This window comes from Hippoglossus stenolepis, chromosome 20, assembly GCF_022539355.2.
Source record: "Hippoglossus stenolepis isolate QCI-W04-F060 chromosome 20, HSTE1.2, whole genome shotgun sequence".
Classification (NCBI taxonomy): Eukaryota; Metazoa; Chordata; class Actinopteri; order Pleuronectiformes; family Pleuronectidae; genus Hippoglossus; species Hippoglossus stenolepis.
The window spans coordinates 18,099,370-18,119,527 of NC_061502.1; the positions used below are offsets into that span (position 1 = coordinate 18,099,370).

Sequence of the window (20,158 nt, forward strand, 5' to 3'; positions counted from 1 at the left end):
TGCATAGACAGATAGATAGATAGATAGATAGACAGATAGACGGATGGAGAGATGATAGATAGATGGATGGATAGATAGATGGATGGATAGATGGATGGAGAGATAGATGGATAGATAGATAGATAGATAGATAGATAGATGGATAGATAGATAGATGGATAGATGGAGAGATGATAGATAGATAGATGGATAGATAGATAATAGATAGATAGATAGATAGATAGAGAGATAGATAAATAGATAGATAAATGAGCAGACAGACAGACAGACAGACAGACAGACAGATGTCCTTTATGAGGACGAGGAGCAGGAATGTGATCTGATGACACGTGCGATGCACATAACATTCCTCTCACTGTTCTATTTTTTATGAAATGATATATGTGATCCTTCCCGCTGGACGTCTCTGTGCAGCAGAGGCCACAAACATGAGCTCATCCCTCTTCAGAGGAAACAAGAAATGGAGAGAATCAAAGAGAGGGAGAGAGAAAGACAGAAAGTCCCAGTCTTCCACGTCCACATGTCAACAGATCACATTCCTGCTCCTCGTCCACATAAAGGACCAGTTATCCCTCTACACAATGAATCTATCTATCTATATATCCATCCATCCATCCATCCATCCATCCATCCATCCATCCATCCACCTTCCTACCTAGCTACAGCCTAATGGATCATCTAACTATCTACACATGTGTAATAGGAATTCCACTTTCATACATTTTTGCTGCATCAAATAAACAATATTAAACTTGCACCTCCCTGGAGGACGAGTGGAACCTCTCTTGAACTCAATCAGCTCCACGGTCTTTGTTCTCCCTGTCGTCCATGTGTGTCCACGTATCAGCTGATTTTTCAGCCAACCATCTCTGCATCCACCTCGCATGTGGAATCGTTCATACATGCAATTACACATCAGAGCCGTCAGTCACATCTCGTACACGGCGCACACACGTCCACGTGCAATCATATGTGCGAGTCCCACACACGTCCAGCTCGGCGTCCTCCAGCTCTCTTCACCTGTGGACGTCTCAGAGGAGCCTGTTTCCACTTCACCTCTGTCACCAGGAGTAATAACACAGTTCACCCGTTTAAACAAATCTACAGTTTATTATTTCAGCAGTGCATATACAACATTTTTAGTGGTACAAAAATCTACAGAACATTAAGTAAAAAGTTGTGTATTTCTTTAAGCAAATGTATTTTCTTGACATGATCATGTTTGAGTTAAGCATTTACTCCTGTACGTTAACTCTGAAGCCCTTATATGTGTTATGACCAGCACAATGTAATAAAAACACACACACGTGTATATGCAGAAGTGCTCAGAGCCGTTATGCCAAAGTAGTACAAAGGTCTTAGTATAACCGAGTTTACATGAAAACAAATCCCTTTAAAAATCCTTCGGAGGAAAAAATACTCATTTAAGTGCACTTAGGTGTTCTTAGTTTGAAAGATAAGGCTTTAAGGCGTCATCAAACCACGTCACAGCCGTTCATTACCTGCTGAGCTCTGATAGACAGTGAAGAACTTCTGTCGAAATACATTTAGCTGCGACACGAGGATCCAAACCCACCGGGACGTCACCCACTGGTTTAAGACCTCCAGAGACTTACTGAGGTTATAAATCAGGTGAAAAGTAGAGAAACTCTCCAGTGGGTGACATCTCAGAGGGTTTTCACTTGTTCCTACATGATGTCAATGAACAATCTTCAGAAATGGAAGGTGACATCTACACAAAGCCGACCTCTAGTCAACAGGAGTGAAATAAAACAGAGCTGAAGTCATGAGGGGTGCAGGATATACAAGTGCTAGCCCTGAATATCGACTGTTCTTGAAGAGGGAACCCTCGTCAGCTTCGGTCAGACCGAACGTTAAAGATGAAGAGGGTGAGCTTCAGGTGCTCTTCATCACTCTCTCCCCTGACTTGCAGCAACGCTTTGCAGAACAACTCCACTTCCGCCTCCTTACATCAAGCTGCATATTTTGGAGGCTGCCGGGAACATGATCCTCAAACAAGCCTTTGGAGTCACAGTCGGTGCTGGCGTCACTGCCAGGTGCCGGCCGGACCCGTCTGGCAACACTTCACAAGATCCAGAACTCAGACTCTGGCTCTGAGAATCTTCAGAACTGTGAGAACACGTACATGTGCACATGCCCTCATTTAATCAAGCGACCAAAGCTAACAGACTAAACACAAGAGTCAAGACGTCCTCACGTGTTTCAGACCCCTGAACACCGGCTGAGGCCCTTTTATTATAGATCCAATTTCAAACCCCTGCCACACACCTCTGATTCAAGGTGGGAGGCTTTAAAATGGCCCCAATGCACTATGGGATATTAGTAACACCCATCGTAATGATGACACCATCAGAGCAGTGCCCTCTACTGACTGATTATCAGATTGCTGACAAGCGCTCTACGAAACAGAAATTATGTTTTTGTATTAAAGTCTCAAATGAATACATTACAGTCTGACTGAGTGTTCACTTAAAATGTTAAGACAGGCATTGAGTATATTCAGGTGTTTTGAAGATGATGAAGATGATGATCTATTTCTCATTTAATAGATTGTTTGCCCTCATAAAATATGCAAAAATAAAAGTCCAGCATGATTTTCCTGAGGAATGTTCCTGTGTTATGTCCAAAATCCAAATATATTCAATTTATAATGCTATTAGACGACTGACTCAGAAGCCATGGAATTGTTTTAGCATGAAAATGGGTTAAATGATTATGAAATGATCAAAGCTCTTCCCAATGAGTGACTTATTGGTTAATTAATACATTCAGCTCTAATGAGTGCTATGATAATAATAATACTATGAAACATTGGACTTTCCAGCAGCCACATCGTGCAGCGTTGGTTTCTTAAAGTCCCGGTCGTCACAGTGAGCAACATTTTAAAGTATTATTGCTTTCGTAAAACTGTTGTGAACAAAGTGAAAAATCTTCCACATCAAACAGAAGAAAGTGAAAATTAAAACTAAAAATCCTTCTGGTCTCAGGTGTAAAAGTTGTGATGTTTTCAACTATGCTTGTTTAATACAATACAAAAAACAGTATGTAGTAATGCTGACATGCATAAAAAGTTACTCCATCATAAAACATGGTATGAATTATACACGTTTTTTTGTTCTGCACAAAGACTCGAGTATTATCCAATAACATAAAACTAAAATCGTTGAAGAAATCCCCTGAAGGCAGACTTGATATATCACATTACAGAGGCCAAAGAAACATGTTGTGTGAGGCCGCCGTGACCTTTGACCCCCCGTCCACAAATCGAATCAGTTAATCCGTGAGATCAGAGGTGAACATTTGTACCACATTTGAAGAAATTCTCTCAAGATGTTCTGGAGATTTCACGTTCACAAGAATGTGACGGACGGATGAAACCGGAAAACACCAAGCCTCCGGCCGCTGGCTGTCGCTGCCGCGGAGCCGTAAAAATACACAACACAAACATGTGTCCTACCCACGATTCCCTTTTGTGTTGCTTTAACTTCTGTCAAGACTTTTTAAAGTCCCCCACGACTCCCCTTCCCTCTTTTCATGCTTTAATCTGGTTTCTCTGACAGAGTCGTGGTTTAAAAACGGAAACCACGTCAAACACCAAGACGGCCCGTTAACATGAGGTAGAAAAAAGTCATTTCTGGCCGCGGTCAAATTTATATCTGTATTCATACGTTAGTGGGGCGGAGACATTTTGATGGAGGACACCACAGATTATAAGAGCGAAGGGAATTTAACTACAAGCCCGTGGAGGGTAGAAAAAATCACGGTGCATGAAAAATATTTTCCCTCTCCATACATAAATCATGGCTGCGTGAAGAGACAGGTTCCTGCACATGTTCTGTTCCAGCGTGTGGTTTGGTGTGTTCTTTAAGCTCAGACGGAGACGTGAGCCAGGACACTTGGGAGGTACCAACTTTGCTGGATTTGAGAGGAGCTATAAAGTTTAAAACCCACTGAGAGAGGAGTAAAAATTAGAAGAAAACACTTGTATGTTATGGTTGGTTTAGTCTGTGTGTTTTTGTGTGTGTGTGTGTGTGTGTGTGTGTGTGTGTGTGTGTGTGTGTGTGTGTGTGTGTGTGTGTGTGTGTGTGTGTGTGTGCGCGCACTAATACTGAAACAACCCAACGTTTGGCAGTAAACACCGACAGACCCACTGTTATAAATTGTGCAGGGCAGGCATCCCAGCATCCATCTGTTTATACTCATCTGTTCTCTTTTCTTCATAATCACTTCATCTGTCAACGGCAGTGACTCTCATCCAATTCAAAACCCTGTTAGCTGCAGACTTGTACTTTCTTTACAAACATAAAGCACAGAGTAAGCAGTGGTTTGGTGATGAGCAGGTTAAAAGACACACAGATGTTACGGTTCAGATGTGAACAGATTACGTGACGGGAAAATGTTTAGCTGCGTTTTTTTTTAATTCGGGTATCAGGGCTGAAAAATCCCCAGATGACTGTTAACTGAGCGACGGGATACGATGAAGCACAAAAGCCATTTCTACACGATACGGAGAAGAGCAGCTGCCTGTAAATGAAACATCAGTTCACCAGCGGTCGTCCATCACAGTCTAATCGGTTTCATTATGTGCCGTTTCAGCTCGTCAGCAGCTCGGAGACGACGGCTGATGAAGAATTCGTCAAATCAGTTTTTTTCTCCACACTGGAGGGAAAACAAAGCAACCAGCTGATCTCAGATCAGCCTCTGAGGGCAACTTCACAAAGCTGACCTTTGACCCTTCACAGGTGAGCTCCGGGATCCAGTCTGATGAAGACTCCTGTTGGTTGATCAAAGAGTAAAATCTCTCACTACGCAGTCAATAAAACCAGAATTTAGTCTTTGCATTCGCCCCATGATTCAGTCTCTAAAAAAAGTCACCAGCGGGACGTTGTTCACCGTGAAGCGGCTTTAAAAAGGAAGGCACAGTTTGAGGAGACGTTGAGCTGCCGCTGCAGCAGAAGCTGGATCGACGCGGTTTAGACGGTGCAGGTGACGCCAGCGTCCTCAACGTGGCCGCAGTTGGTTTTGCCCCAGCCAGGAAAGTTGCACTGGTGGATGGTGTCCTCCGTCCCTGTACACGCGACGTCGTCCATCCAGATCAGACCAGTTCCTGCACAGAGAGAAGGACGGCGTTACAAAACGGGTGAAAAGCATCAGAGGGAGCGACGCACTGTAAATAACCCAATCAGGCAACGCTAGCTTTATTCATATTGTCATAATGCCACTTCACAATAAGCTGTAGATCATATCTCATATCTCTTGCTGGTCCACATCCGTACGAAGCGATCTGGGTGAGACGATGCAGAGGGAAGGGGGCGTGAGTCGAGTCCATGAACCAGTTCCCTGGCCATGCTTTTGTTTAACTTTCCTCTTTTCTAACATCTGTGTTCTTTTGTCTTTTGCTTCCTTCTCTGTCCTGTTTTGGAAAAATATTCTGTCCAGTAAAAACACATGTATAAATACAGAAAAACATGAAGATCCGCTTTCCAGGAAACTCAAAAACAAGGCCACCATCTCCGCTACAGAACATATGACATGTGGAACGCAATGAATGAAAATGATCTAATCCTGCAAGTTTTCATTATAATTATAAATATAATTGCAGCGGCCCAAAACAGACTTCACATCTGGACTCGAACAGCAGCTGTTGAACCTCCGTCGTGTCTCTGACGGCTCGTTCATGCTTCACTTTCCCTCGTCTGTGTCAGAGAAATGAAACCGGAGCCAATGAGACTGAACACGTTGCCTCTCTGTGTACACACACAGTGTAAAGGTCATAAACACAGACTGTACATTAAGATAGACGACAAATGAAGCATCTCCATCATGTTTCTGGTGATATAAAAACATTTTGCGGTTGCATTAACATGAGTTTTCCCAATCTTGAACTAATCTTTTCTGATTATTCTGCTTTATAAGAGTCTGATTGAGACACAGAGAACTGCGAGTGCTTCCTCGCAGACTCCTGCATCAGATAAAATCATATCTGGTAATAAAAGCGTCCCAGCTGCTCAGCAGATCTTTTGGCAGGACGCTTTCTCGCAATAAACTTTGGATCCTGTTTGTGAAAGCAGAACCACTGGAGAGTTTCAGAAAGTCCCGGACACTCTGGGGTTTGAGAGGATACTCAGCTGCGTGAGGGAACAACATTCGGCTGCTTTCTTCAGTTGAACAGATTCTGAGGGTTTAAGCCTCGTTTGTGAGAGGCCGACTCGTTAATGATGCATTTTAAGCAGCATCTGGATCCTCGTCGAGGAGGAGAGAGAAGCTGTCGTCTCCGCTGCTCGCCTCTAAATCACAGCCGTTAATCACACGGGGCGGGAAACTTACGCCACATCTCTGGACGCTGGATTTCAAAATTAAAATGTGGAACTATTGTCTATTGCCTGCTTCGTCTAGACTAACCCGTACATGTATATAAATATCTGACATAGCTTTTGTTGTCTGGAGTGCAAACCCAGCATCTTCCTGCATCAGTCCCTGAACTTTTCCTGCTTCTTTCATTGGAAGCGAGTTTCAGAAAAGCCACTCAAACTGCCGCAGCGTGTGAAACGAGCCCGTGCAGACGTGTTGTGATTCATGAATCTCTCGCTGCAGTCGACCCTGGTTCCCTCGTTGTGTTTTATGTTGTGTTGTTCCAGTGAAACTTTGCTCAGAGGAAGAAAGTTGCTTTAAAGACCCGTCTAAAACAACTTCAGTGGGAGTCAGCAGTAAAGAAACCTGATGGAGACTTTAACATTTGTGTGTTTTTGTGTTTTGGAGGACGCTCAGTGTGAAATATGTTTTTTGAAAGTGCAGACTTGGGTTCGGGGAAGTTTCAGCTTGGCGTGTTTCTGTTTTTTCTTTTACTACATTAAAGCTCAAGTTGCGCAACGTGATATTAAAAGAAAAATAAAACAGCATGAAGTTTAGATCATCATTGGACACATTCGCTCTCAAGTGAAAAACAGACTAACAACATTAAAGTCATTTTGTATTTACATTGACCCCCAAAAAATCCAGAGTCAAATCTCTCTTTCTCAAAGAGTTTTTGTTTGGCTCGACATACGACGCCAGCCTCTTTACTCCCTTAGAAACAAAACATGGGAGAAATTTGAGGAGGAGCAGCAGAGGATCCAAAGGTTGCATTTAAAAGTTGATATATATCTACTAATTCCAGAAAACTACAGAGATGTCTGCCTGTATGAGCCGATTTGTTGCTATTTGGACACACAACATGTTTTAAGATTAAATAACTTTAAATAAACAGGTGACCAGCGTGTTGTAGCAGCGACTGGGACTCTTTAACGTAATTGACAATGTGCATCTACAAAAAAAGGGAAGTAAAGTATTTGTTTTGGTCTCGATGATGCATATTCCTGCAAAAATCTGATCCAAATGCTGCATTTACAGGTCGACATCTAAATAAAAAAAAAAGGAAAGTTCAGCAAATCATCATCTCGGTCACACCATGTGCTTCTAATATTCAAAAACCCAACAAAGAGACATCAGCTGACACTTGACAGCAGCGTGAAACCTCACAGACCCACGAGCCGGGCAACGTGCACGAAGCTGCGTCCAGCCTCAGCTGCTCAGTTGGACTCGGACCTTCAAACTGTTTACTCAACACACACTTACAGAACTGTTTACAGGCCGAGGTCACAACAAACGTCTTACACTTTCACACAAACAGGCGTTGAGTCGCTAAAACACCGTGTGTGATCTCAGGGTTACACCCAGAGATCATTTAGAAAGGAGTCTCAACATTTCACAGGGATTTGGAGGATTAAGAGAACGAGGTTTGGTCTGTTTGCACAAAGTAAAGTGAGACGAGAAGAAAAAGAAGGTGAATGACTCATCTGAAAACATAAATTTAAATTTCAGATTATTCGTTTTAAATTGAGTGCAGCCGTGCTGTTAGTCACTGCTGTTGTCTGGAGCTCGTCCCCTGGAACAAAAGCGTGTTTCCCCCCCAATTTTCCAGACTCAGTGGTAACAAGTCGTCCTGGACGGAGGCTGAGTGATGTATCGTGGAGAGAGAGGAAGATGGATACGACTTCTGAGACTCTTCTTGACGACATCTGGCTCACACGACTTTCCTCATAAAACCTTAATATTAATCCCTGCAGCGTTGTAGGGCACCGATAAAATAACACCACTCCACGGCAAAGAACGAACCTTCAACCAGGAAACATCACCACGGACGTGTGCTGTGGGAAACGATATTTCTTTTTCATTTCCTGCTGGAGTTTTCTACGCTCTTTATTCTAAAACATGGTCACTGATCCTTCAAGAAGTCGTGCGTGTTGAGCGTCTCTTACCTAGTCCGAAGCGTCCGGTCTTATGGACCTCAGATGCTCCTCGGTATCCCAGCATCCTGCACACCACGTCCCCGTCCTTCTTGTCCCAGACGTCGTCACACACCGTCCCCCAGCGGCGTTCGTGGAAAACCTCCACGCGGCCTTCGTGAGGACCCGACCCGTTTACCAACCGCACCAGGGTCTCCTCCACTGCAACACAAACACAAAATGTGTGTTTAACAAAAATCTGCATATTCCAAAAAGACAAATTGATTGTTGTAAACATTTGTTTAGACAGATTTTAACTGAACTCACACTGAGAAGATTGTTTCCCTTGTGAGTGTTTATACATTTAATGAAGTGCCATAATTCAAACTGATATGAAAACACACTGAGATGAACAGATCAAGCTTTTTCCTGAGCCGTGGGAAAAAGTCTTTGATTCAAAATGAATACTAAAGAAAATTACTCTGAGGTTTTGGGTTTCGAAGTTGTGTGTAAAAAATGTTTCACTAATTGCTGAACATGGTCTGAACAACAAAGACACGTTAACCCAGCGATAATCTCACAGACCAGTTAAAGAAATGATTTACTCCACTGGATAAACATCTGTTAAAGGTTTATCCGGTCACTTTATTGGAAGATAAAAATAAGCAGCTGTTGCTAAAAAAGATGTGAAAACACGAGGAGAGACAACAAGCGTGTGAGAATCAGAAATGTAGAATGAAAAGAGATGAAGAAACATCATAAAAAGAGGTTTTGAAAATGCACAGGAAGAAATTAAGAGAAGTTAAGATGCATGAAAATGAGACAGGGCTCGGTGCTGATGTCTCCTCTTCCTGTTTGTGTGTGTGTGTGTGTGTGTGTGAGTATTACTACCTACACACACACACACACGAGGCTGTTGACAACGTGCTGGAGAGTGTATCCAGACGCATCATGTCGACAGGATATCAGTGTCATCAGACCATCATAAACTTTAACTGTGCAGCATTTAACACTCATTATACAGTGAAGCACTTCGCCCTCACTGGCCCATCATATCTTAATATCCACCGTAACATCAGACTGCAATATCTGCTGCACACATTCATATCACAGGCAGCAAATCAAAACCAGATATTTCAGCTTCCTGCTGCTCTTTCTTTCGGACAGGACTGAAAAATAATGAATAATCCCCCGAGCAACGAAGCCTCCAACAGGTGGATCCTTCCCGAGGTCAAACTATCCCAGGATGCACTGCGCAATGACTTGATTGTGGAGGACGAGACCAAAACAAAATGTTCCAGGGACCAGATGTCTCATGTCGGCTCAGACTTCACGGTCTACACGGCTCAAAAAGGCCAAAAGTGGAGCGTCTTAATCGTCCCCTGGTGGACATGGAAAAACTAAGAAGTTAAAGTACATAGTTAAATAAAGATTTCTGTCATTTTAGGTCGTTCTTATCACACTGATGTTTGTTCAAGTGTTTATTTTTCCAGTAAGTAATAAAAATACTTAATTTCTGGTTAGTGGGAGGAAGTGGAGACGTATCGTCCATCTTTATAAAAGAGTCCATGGGAAGAACTGCTCGAGAGGCGTCGTTAGAGCAATTCAACACATCATTTGGTGAAATCATTTGCTAATGTAATTCACGCTTGCTTCCAACCTGACTCATCATAAAATATCCACATGTCAGACCTATAAATTTCATTTTTTGGATGGAAATATAAGAAAATGAAATGTGGCCGTAATTTCAGTGTTTGGAAAATTTGCCTCAAATCGCTGAATTCAACCAAACACCGAGAACTTTATGTCGTTAATTACTTTTTCAGGTTGAGCACAGTGACGCTAACGGACAGAAAAGTTAGAAATCAAAACAAATACTTCTTTAAGCTCCACGTTCCCCTTGGACAGCGGTGGGTCACCAATAAATAGACACATTCCCCAATTTGGACTAAACTTGACATTTCATAACGAGCCTTGAACTCTTTGCCGCGAAAGCAGGGGAATTAATGCGAGATGCTATAATGAGTGTCTTCATCCAGGGGAAACCAGAGGAGAGATGTTGGTGCTCGTCCAAATGGGTCGAGCAGCGGGGGGCCGACGAGCCGCGGCACCAGACCGTCGATACCTGACGAAGGCCAGAATATGGAGTGATCACATATTACAAATGTTTATGTGGCAGAAAGTCAGCGAAGGAGGGAGGGAGGGAGGGAGGGAGGGAGGGAAGGAGGGACGGGAGACGGGACGAATGGCTTCAGAACAAGAGTTAATCGGCTCCATCTGTTTGTGAAAAGTTGCTGAAACTCAGATTTTATCGTCTTTCACGTTGCTCAAATTTCTTCTTTTGAATCTTGCGCTGCCTGATTTTTTTGTATGCATGTTTCTAATTAGATTTTCTTTTTAAATCCGTGTCATCTTTGTTGTTACATTCAAACCAATAGTTCAACACTTTGGTAAATACGGTTAATATAAAGCGTCAGCCAATTAGCTTAGCTTAGCATAATGACTGGAAGCAGGGGGAAACGATTAGCCTGGCTCTGACCCAGCAGAAACAAAAATCTGCGGACCAGATTCTCACACGTTCACTAATTGACACCGTGTAAAAGACTATTAAAGAATAAAACTGCGTCTGATTCTGAGAATGAAACTGTAAATAACAGAAGTGATTGATTCATCATGTGCATTCCTGCGTGTGTCTGCAGGAAATTAGAAATGTGGATAATTTTTATTACACAACGCTGCGGAGGAGTTGTGTTGTTGTGTTGTGTTGTTTTAAGCGACAGGTTCAGAAAATAAAAGTGAGTATAAATCAAAACTGAGCAGGAACGAAGAGTGGAGAATAATCATAGTTTGACTTATAGAAATTGTGTTAAAAAGGAAAATAACCGTATATTGTAAATCTTAAACTCTGGCTTCAGGCGAACGTGCACGTAATCATAGTAACATGGCATTTTCATGATCCTGCGTCCCGGGGGTGAAAATAAATTTGTCATTAGAGTCAAAACTTGAAATCCTTTCCAGAGCTGCACTTGGCCGGCTGATACAGATCCTGCAGTGTAACAGCATCACGGCCGTGAAGCTCTGCAGGTGTGTGGATCAAAACGGAGGCCAAGTCTGAACTGAGGTGTGGTCCGAGCGAGGGCGCGCCAGGAGCAGGGCTGTAGGAAGTAGGCGAGGGGGCTTAACGCCTCTGGCCCACGTTGGTTTTAAGTCACGGATCCCAGTATCCCAGTAATGACTACTGAGCCCTCATGGCTCGCAGCTGGTGTGATCCCACCGCACGATGGTGTCTAGTTTTCTCGCCTGGGACATAAAATGAAGCATCTGGAAAGATTTAGAAAAAAATCATCTGCAGAGACACAGAACTAAATTTGGCTTCATCAGCCAGCGAGCTGCAGCTGAGAATACATTTTGATCAGCTTGTATTTGAGTCGTAGAGGCTCTGGTCCTCTGCTTCAGGTTCGTGTCTGGTGAGAAAAGAGACCTCACCCTCGATTACAGCAACATCAATGCAGAGAGAACAGATGAAAGTTTTCTCTGTTTCTGTTTTGCACTTTTCAAACGACTCCAATCTGGGCTCCGTTGGTTCTCTCTCACCCAAACACCCACCAGAGCCAAAGAGCCGGATCAATTCGGTGACGCCGTCTCCTAAATGGTGATTTCAACTTGTGTGGATGCCCGACACGAATGTGCATTTCACACAGAAACGTCTGGGGGTCAGTGTGCTGCTCGCTCTGCTCAGCACTGTTTGCTTTGAAGGGTAAAAAGATCCCAGTCATGCATCAGAGGGTCGATGACAGAAAAGTGCATCACACGCCGATTCAATATTTCTGACAGCCGGCAGCATGTGGTCTCACTTTCTCCAAAAACATCAAACATTCATGTCTTGTAAATGATGTGAGGAGAGAAACCATCTCTGACGGTTCTGTAACGAGCAGAGTCAACAATCACGTGCTCGTGTGTTTGACGTAAGCGGCGCCGCGTCGCTCACCGCGCGGAGAACAGACGCGATGATGTAACCAGGACAGAAAATGAGGAGGACTAATGTTCTCCCTCCTACCTGACTGCAGATTGGCGGTTTTTGTACGAGGTTTCAAATTACCGCCACATGACATGTGCTCGCGTATAATGGTTTTCGAAGGCTTTTGATGTGCACGAGGCCATGTGGTTGTTCTTCGTGTGGCGGAAACCGTGAGATTAGAGCGAGAGGAGAAGCAGATCTATGGATCTACGGATCCTTTAAAGTGGCCCCAGCTCTCCGCACAGGCCGGCAGGTGGATCAGAGACGTACGAGGTCCCGTAAAGTCACCAGCTCGTAAATCTGTGATTCTCTGTAGCCGACTGTTGAATGTGGATCATATGTCCTGATGTACGGTTTGTGTTTGTTCATGTTACATCAGTGGAGTCCCAGAAGGATCTTACCTAAATATTGATGGTATTATATATAAATCACGTTAACATAACCATAGTTGAGATGTTGAGTGAACCGAAAAAAAGGATCTACTTACTCGAGTGCTTGAGTCCAGATTTAATATTTTCATTTCATGCCACGTAATATTTTAACTTGAAGCCAAATTCAATGTGGCTTCAATATAAATACCTTATTCTACTCTAGTACTTTTAATCTGATCCTTTTAGTAGTTTCCTTTTACGATTTAAAGCTGCAGATGCAATCACGGGTTCTTTGTTTCACTCGTGCTCACAGATGTAATGTGAGGGAAACTCTGACTTCATTGTCTTCTCATGAGGTAAAATAAAAGAGAAACCTGCTCGATCTCCGTCACACTGGCCCCCAAAACACAACAAATCCATTCAAAATGTATATTTTTTCAACTTGCCACAGGTCACGGGGGTCACGGTGGATGTTTGTGTTTAATTTTCCAGCAGCTACAGGACTCAGGTGCAAACAGGTAGAAAAACAGGAGAGGAATGAGTTACTGCTCTCACCTGTTTTCTCTCCTCGGTTTCCCCGATCCCCCTTTTGCCCCCGTTCTCCTCTGTCACCTGAGGAAAGAAAAGACAAAGAGAGAATTATTCAAACTTTACAGGAGCAGAAATTGAATCTTACATGACCCCTATTAACAACATTTCAACCACAGACAGATTTAACGTTAATAAAAGACCTTTTCTAAACCCATTTCCTCTCGTTTATATCCTCTTAGCAGCCTCTGAAATAGCTGGTTCTGTAACCGCCTGCCTGAGATGTACATGAAATGTAAAAATAGTGGACACCGCTCTGCATCCTGTGCTTATTTTAACTCTAAATGTCGGGGCGGATGAGGTTTGAAAGAGAAGTAGGCGTAAGAGAAAAGATAGAAGTATAAACCACAGTAAAGCCAGTGTCAAGGTATGCTTTTATTTTGTTTTTTACAGTGTTTGCTTAGTGGAAAAGTTAATGCATCGCAAAACCGCAGAATGACTATAAGTAAAAATCCATCCATTTGTGGTTTCTGGAGAATTATGCTACGTTTACGCACGACACCTCCGTCCAACCAGACGCCTGGAGACGACTTCTCCCCGTTTGTTTTCATTTCAAAATATGATTCTGTTCCAAAGACACAGAGTCCGCGTCAGAGCCGCTCGTTGCTAATTTTCAGGTTTGAAACCACAAGTCTGGTTTTGCCATGAAGCTGCGCGAGGATCAGCTTCAAGTTCGGCATTCGTCCCACCTTTAATTTGCTTTGCACGTCCAGGACCGCAGGGCAGCGGCCGAGGTGGCACTCAGTCGCATTTAGTGCACGTGCGTCCGTGTGTGATTAGTGCAGCAAACACTGCACCCCACCCTGTCTGTGGCGTCCTGCGCTGTTAGCATCACCTCAGTTCTGACCGCATCCTTACAACTAAATAACACTGCAGGAAAAAGAAACACATCACTGATCCACTGCTGAGCCGCAGGAGGCCACAGATGTGTTTGATTTAAACCTGATTTTAATACACGATGAATCTGAATGTCTGGGAATTTAAATACTTTACTTTAGTTTTACTAATCACAACTTTTAGCTCCAGGGACTTTCATCCAGACTGATTCATTTCAACGTCCAGTAAATTCACTGCCACGAGATTGTGTGCAGACGTCCACTGTGTCCAGAGGATGAAGACTTTTCCACTTCATTAATAAGTCAAACTTTTCACTTATCCAGTAAAATATCTCAGAATCAGACAAAATATTGTACAAACGTTTATGTTTTCAGTCACATTTTTATCTGGAGAGGTCAAATTATAACTTTTTAATCCTAGACTCTCATAATTTTATTAACCTTTATCCTTTATTCCTAAAAGCTGGTCAATAAGATATAGAAATATTCCAGCTTTAAACTTTGCAGATCTGTGATGCTTTAAATCCAAACACCTCTAACCCCCCGCTCTCCATCTATAAAAAGAAACCACGAAGCCCCCACGCTGTTTTAACAAGCTCTTCAGGATCCCTCCTCTCTTCACAGCTGAGCGACTCCTGACTCCGAGGCCACGTTCAAACCAGTCGCTCTATAAACTCTTCACTGGTTTGTTAAAGCCACCACCGCCGGGACCCAGATGGTAGAAGGCACAGACACACGTTGTCGCTCTCCACTTGTTGTGTTTCTCTTCTGTTTGGAGCTTTTCTTGACACGATCAACCCGTCAATCAGACAACGTGTCCAGTGTCGGGGTTCTATTGAAGGCGCTGATCTCGGATGTGACGGGAACCATAATAAATAATAATAGATAAAACTACGGTGGAGTCATGGTTCTTCAGTTTTGAGCCGCAACGACAAAGCACAAGTCGACAGCTCGGCCGGGGTCGAGGTTCAGAGAACGAGTGAGTGACGGCAACACCGGAAAAACTTCAGCCAAACCCAGATCTGATTGGCAACAGCTGTTGGCTAAACAAACACACATATATACACTGTGACAGGTTGACACAAGACAGAGTGCAGCGCCTTATCATGTTAGTCATGGCTATGATTCCCTCCACAGAGCGGTGTGTGTGTGTGTGTGTGTCTGTCTGTGTCTGTGTGTGTGTTGGTTATCACTGGCAGTGTCCAGCTGGTGGAAACATCAACACCCCAGAGATTTGTGTGGATATAAACCGATCTGGATAAATGGATGATGGGAGAGGACGGAAGAAGAAGGGAAGGGTGAAGGCAATTTGACGAATGTGTTCGCTGATGTCAAAGAAATATTCATTTTACAGTGGAAATGGAAACAATGGAAAACTACCAGTCAATCAGAATCCTGAATGTATGAAGCTTTACACTTGACCTCAATGTGACGACCTCCTACATTTACTGTACATTGGGATTATGATATATTATTATATTACCCTCAGATTATTGAGTAATCTGTGCTTTATGTTCTTGTTTCGTATGAAGTGATGAAGACCAACAAAATCCAGCACAAATCAACTCTTACTTGCTACAGTATCAAAGCAGATCCTGTTCATGTATATAAGGTTAAATATATATAACATGTAATGGTGAGTATGAGTTATTACCACCCTACCTCTAGGCCCAGCAGGTCCAACGTCTCCTTTTTGTCCTTGAACACCTTCGACCCCGACCGACCCTTTAACGCCACGCGGGCCCTGGAGGCCTTTTTCTCCCGTAAACCCTGAAACACACAAACACACAGAAATGAGTTCAGTCAACGACAAACAGCATGTTAATAAGAAAACTGTTCTGGTCACAATCGGGCCTCAGGTTCTCCTCAGCATGATGAGCCACGACATCGATCAAAGTGTCTCAGCTACTTGGAGTTTTGTTTTAATCTCAACAGCTCGAGTTGGTTCTTACTGGTTTCATTAGAAATAACCAGTATGAGAGTCAGTGCGGTTGCAATCGTGTAGCGGAGCAGTGGTATCAAGCTCCCACACACACACATTGTAGTTGAAGTTACTTTTCCATTAACGGCCACATTTACTTTCTTATCATTTGATCCAAAAATTAAATATATAGTAAACGTGGAAGCCGGTTTGAATGACACTAGATACAAATGCTGCTATGTTGGGCTCATGACGTCATTTGGAGTCTGGACAGGAGAGATGGAGGCGTGTTAATCAGTTTCATGATGACTCGACATGTTTTTATTGCATTAAATGGGCCAAATAATTGAAAACCAAACTTATCAGGGAACATGAACACTTGAACAAACCTCAGCGTCATAACATCTAAAGTTAAAACGTGTACTTTGTTTCATGTCTCGTGGTTTGGCTTCACTTTTGGGAGCCGTCCCGTCGTCCATCTTCTCAAACAGTCAGTAATATGACGACTTGGTGACTCCGATCCAATAAGCTGCTCTTTACAGCCTCAGCTTGATATCATGAAAACAAAGATTTAAAGACGTTGGCTCTAATGTTCACGTTGGTCTGTCACCTCCTCCGTCATCACTCATTCGGAGAAAATCTTGTGTTCCCTCAGATTTCCTGGTAACTCTCCTGATTCGCGGCAACACAATGAAAACATGTGTTTACACTAAACACACACAAACTTAATGAATTATTGATCGCATCGTTGAAGAGAGCTAAACCAACGGTGACTGGTCTGTGATATGCTCTGATTACACTGTGGTGACGGCTCAGCGGCTTGAATGAAATAATTAAACTGAATCAGAGCCAGAAACTCCCAAAACAAACCAGTGACAGCTGATGTCATGTTTTCTTCACTCTTCTGTTTCTCGGCTGCAAGAGGAGGTCAATTATTCCCCCTTTTATAAAAAAAAAAAAAAAAACCATCAGGAAAATGCTATCAATCAAAGTCTGGAGCCAGTGGAGGAAGGTTTGGCTGCAAGTGGAGTCAAAGAGCTGAATCACAAACAGATTGTATCGAAGGTTTGTTCATAGAAAAGAGGGAAAAGCCCCTGAAAAATCAATTTCAATTTCTGCTAATGTCATCAATTATACAGGTTTACACAGAGAGAATGTATTTGTTTACAATTTAGATTTACAATCTTCTAGTACTCAGTGTTACCGAGTACTTGTACTTTTACTTTTTCTGAATAAATAAAACATGAAATAGCTCAGATACAAGAGACGAATGCTCTCACTACACAGACAGCTGTTAACAGAACACTGGTGTTTTGTCTATGTTTGGGCCCTGGGGGGGTTTCCTAAGTTTTTATGTTCGCTAATAATGAGCGTCTCACCCCCCCCTGCAGTGAAGAATTCTTTGCATTTACTTTTTTCCTGGAACTACGGCACTAGAGGGGGGGTAGCGGCGTCCCTTTCAGCAGGAAGATAATGGTTCTTGGAAAAGCCATGTGAGAGTTTATCGGCGGAGGAGTATGGAGCAGACGATGACAGGAGGGGGGAGAGAGAGGATGGATGGATCAAGAGGTACCGAGCTGGAGGGGGCTTCCCGAAACATCTGGAGTCATATCGTTGTTTGTTTCTTACAGTAATGATGAAAAATTGTCGTTTCATGGTTCCTGAAGAGCCAAATTCTGCCTGGACGAAGGTTCGCGTTGTGGCTTTTGAGGAATTACCTCCAAGACGGAGACAGATGAGCCGTCCCACCGGCTCCGTCCGAAACTTAATCTCCATCACGAGTCGAGTGCCTTGTTTTCTTAAGTGGATTTATTTGACCTTTTATTCTCTCTGCTCGATGTTTTTTATTAATGTCACTGAACACAAAGCAGAGCTGCGTCAGAATACAGGCCAACGTCTGTGTTGTGTAAAAGATTCTCCACTTTCACGCTACTTAGCTTTCAAACCTAAATCTACTTTATTTTTATGAAATATAACCCATCTACCAAGACCATCCAAACAAGTCAAGGGAGTAAATCAGAAGATCTGACATTTCCTGAAGTTGTACTTGTTCATTTCATTAAATCACAAAACGGTCAGAGTTCTTTGAAACGCCCAATCCTCACTTTCTTAGTCTGAGGTTTGGAGCATCGACCTTTAAATTCATGAACAAAATTCAGATTTTCCAACCGTTGAATTTAGTCAATTTGCTGTTTCAACCGCAGACTGAATATGTTTCAACTGAATTTATCTGATTACTTGTACAATAAATGAAAAAATCAGGTTGGTGACATGTTTATTTGGGAGAGAAACCCTAATAAAAGAACAGTATTATGTGATAAATACTGTGGTTTCAACCTTAACTGATGTTAGGTTTAATATGTACTCCAAAATGATGATATGGTACATTTACAAATGTGTATTTAACCTCTACTACTGCAGAGTCATTTGACCTTGGTATCAATAGTAGTGTCATTCTGGCTGTACCCACCTCTCAGGCCAGTCAACCCAGGGGCCCCAGGGGCCCCGAATGGTCCAGTGTCACCCATATCTCCCTTAGGTCCCGGAGGCCCTGCAGAAAGAAGAAAGAATATGGTCATGATGACATAAAGCATAAAAAAACCTCAATCACTGCTGCACAATGTGTTATTTACACAGTTCTGTACTAATGTAGAACCATTACAAATGTGAAGAGAGGAGCTTACAGCTACTTAGAGGTCGAGCATTGAAAATAAGACCAATAAGAATCCCAAGAAAACTCTTCATTGAGCAGAAATGATTGAAGCTGCATGAGAGAAATAAAGTAAAAGTCGGCCTCTGATATTACACCAAGATGAGAAGAGCGTTCATCATTTAAAACATGTTGACAGAGTAGATTATCACTTGAAAAGGGAACAAATGGGACAAAGACCTGCAGATTTGAATGAAATCAGGAAATCAAGTCAAATTCATGAATTATTAGAGCAATTACAAAGACAGGCGGAATTAAGGCCATACTGGGACTTACAACTGGTCCAAGGACTCAATCCCAAAAGTTTGTTGTTCTTGGAGCGAGTGAGTAAAAAAAAGCCCAATAGTGAGTGAAAGAGAGAGAACGAGAGAGATGCAGAGGGAGAGAAAAGAGCGCTAGAGGTCTGGCCACAATGGAAACCACATGTTTAACAACACAACTTGTGGGAATGCTTAGCAATGCAGCGCTTGTTATTGTCCAGCACATGTCCAGAGGTTCCAATGATTCTCTGAAGTTCTTAATTTGCAGCTTTGTGATGCTGAGAATCTGCTGACGGACTTTGAGATACACATCTATCTGCTGCTGCCGCTGTCGCCTCCGGCTGCTTCACATGTGCGTCCACTTAGGGACGAACGTCAAGTGGCCACCGGGAGTCATTAGGACACGTCCCTTTGGGTACACATGAAGATCTGTGGCTAATGTTGTCGGTAGCACAAGTGAAACCTTTCATCTGCTGCTGGTTCCACGAGGAGTCAGAGGTTCACATGAGGCAGGAGGACTCGATGACGGGGACCAGGGACGATTCATGACAATCTAAACAATAGTTCAAATCTGGTCAGTCAGGTTTAGGTTCGGAAGAAACTTCTGTTTTCTATTATCCACCAGTGGAGATGGTATAATTCTGCTTATTTGTCTTCGCCGTCAATCACAATTCAAAGTGATGGAGACTTAAGAGTTAAACACACAATATGTCACTTAGGTCCCTGTTACCTTGGATAAAATCATGGATTTCTCTGGGTTTGAACATTGTTGGAAACATTTTGGATGATGTAAGTGCACAAGTCAACAAGTTCTTCCCTTGGATGGTATAATTTTAAAGGTCTTGACCTGAATATGTAAAGATAACGAGTTATGTATGTTATATTGAAATGTTTTTAGATATTTTAATGAAGAACTGTTTCATACTTGACTTGGAAGAATACCTGGATAGTCAGTTCCTAACATGTGCTTTTCATTCCCATTTATTCACACTTTAAATAGTCTGATTTTAAAGTTATAGTTTGTTCAACTCATCCGCAGGGTCCTCACAAGTATTGCAGTACAGAAGTGTGTGTACTAAGCGTCTGTGTGCGTGCGTCAGCTTTGGAGACGACACTTCACCCCGGTGGTCCTGGAGAAATTGCATCCTTGTTAATAGTTTGTTTTAGCA

General features: G+C 42.8%; 1 protein-coding gene across 1 annotated transcript in view; it reads right to left on the bottom strand.

Moving 5' to 3' along the window:
• Positions 1–1,087: 1,087 nt before the first annotated feature.
• The window catches only part of scara5 (scavenger receptor class A, member 5 (putative)), a 52,829-nt gene continuing 33,758 nt past the window's right edge, over positions 1,088–20,158 (bottom strand). Inside the window, exons 8-12 of the mRNA XM_035143714.2 lie at positions 18,490–18,570; positions 15,761–15,868; positions 13,230–13,286; positions 8,319–8,507; positions 1,088–5,128 (exon numbers count right to left, since the gene is read on the bottom strand). Coding sequence (XP_034999605.1) covers positions 4,995–5,128; positions 8,319–8,507; positions 13,230–13,286; positions 15,761–15,868; positions 18,490–18,570 — 569 coding nt within the window. The 3' untranslated portion in view covers positions 1,088–4,994. The remainder of the gene's footprint in view (positions 5,129–8,318; positions 8,508–13,229; positions 13,287–15,760; positions 15,869–18,489; positions 18,571–20,158) is intronic.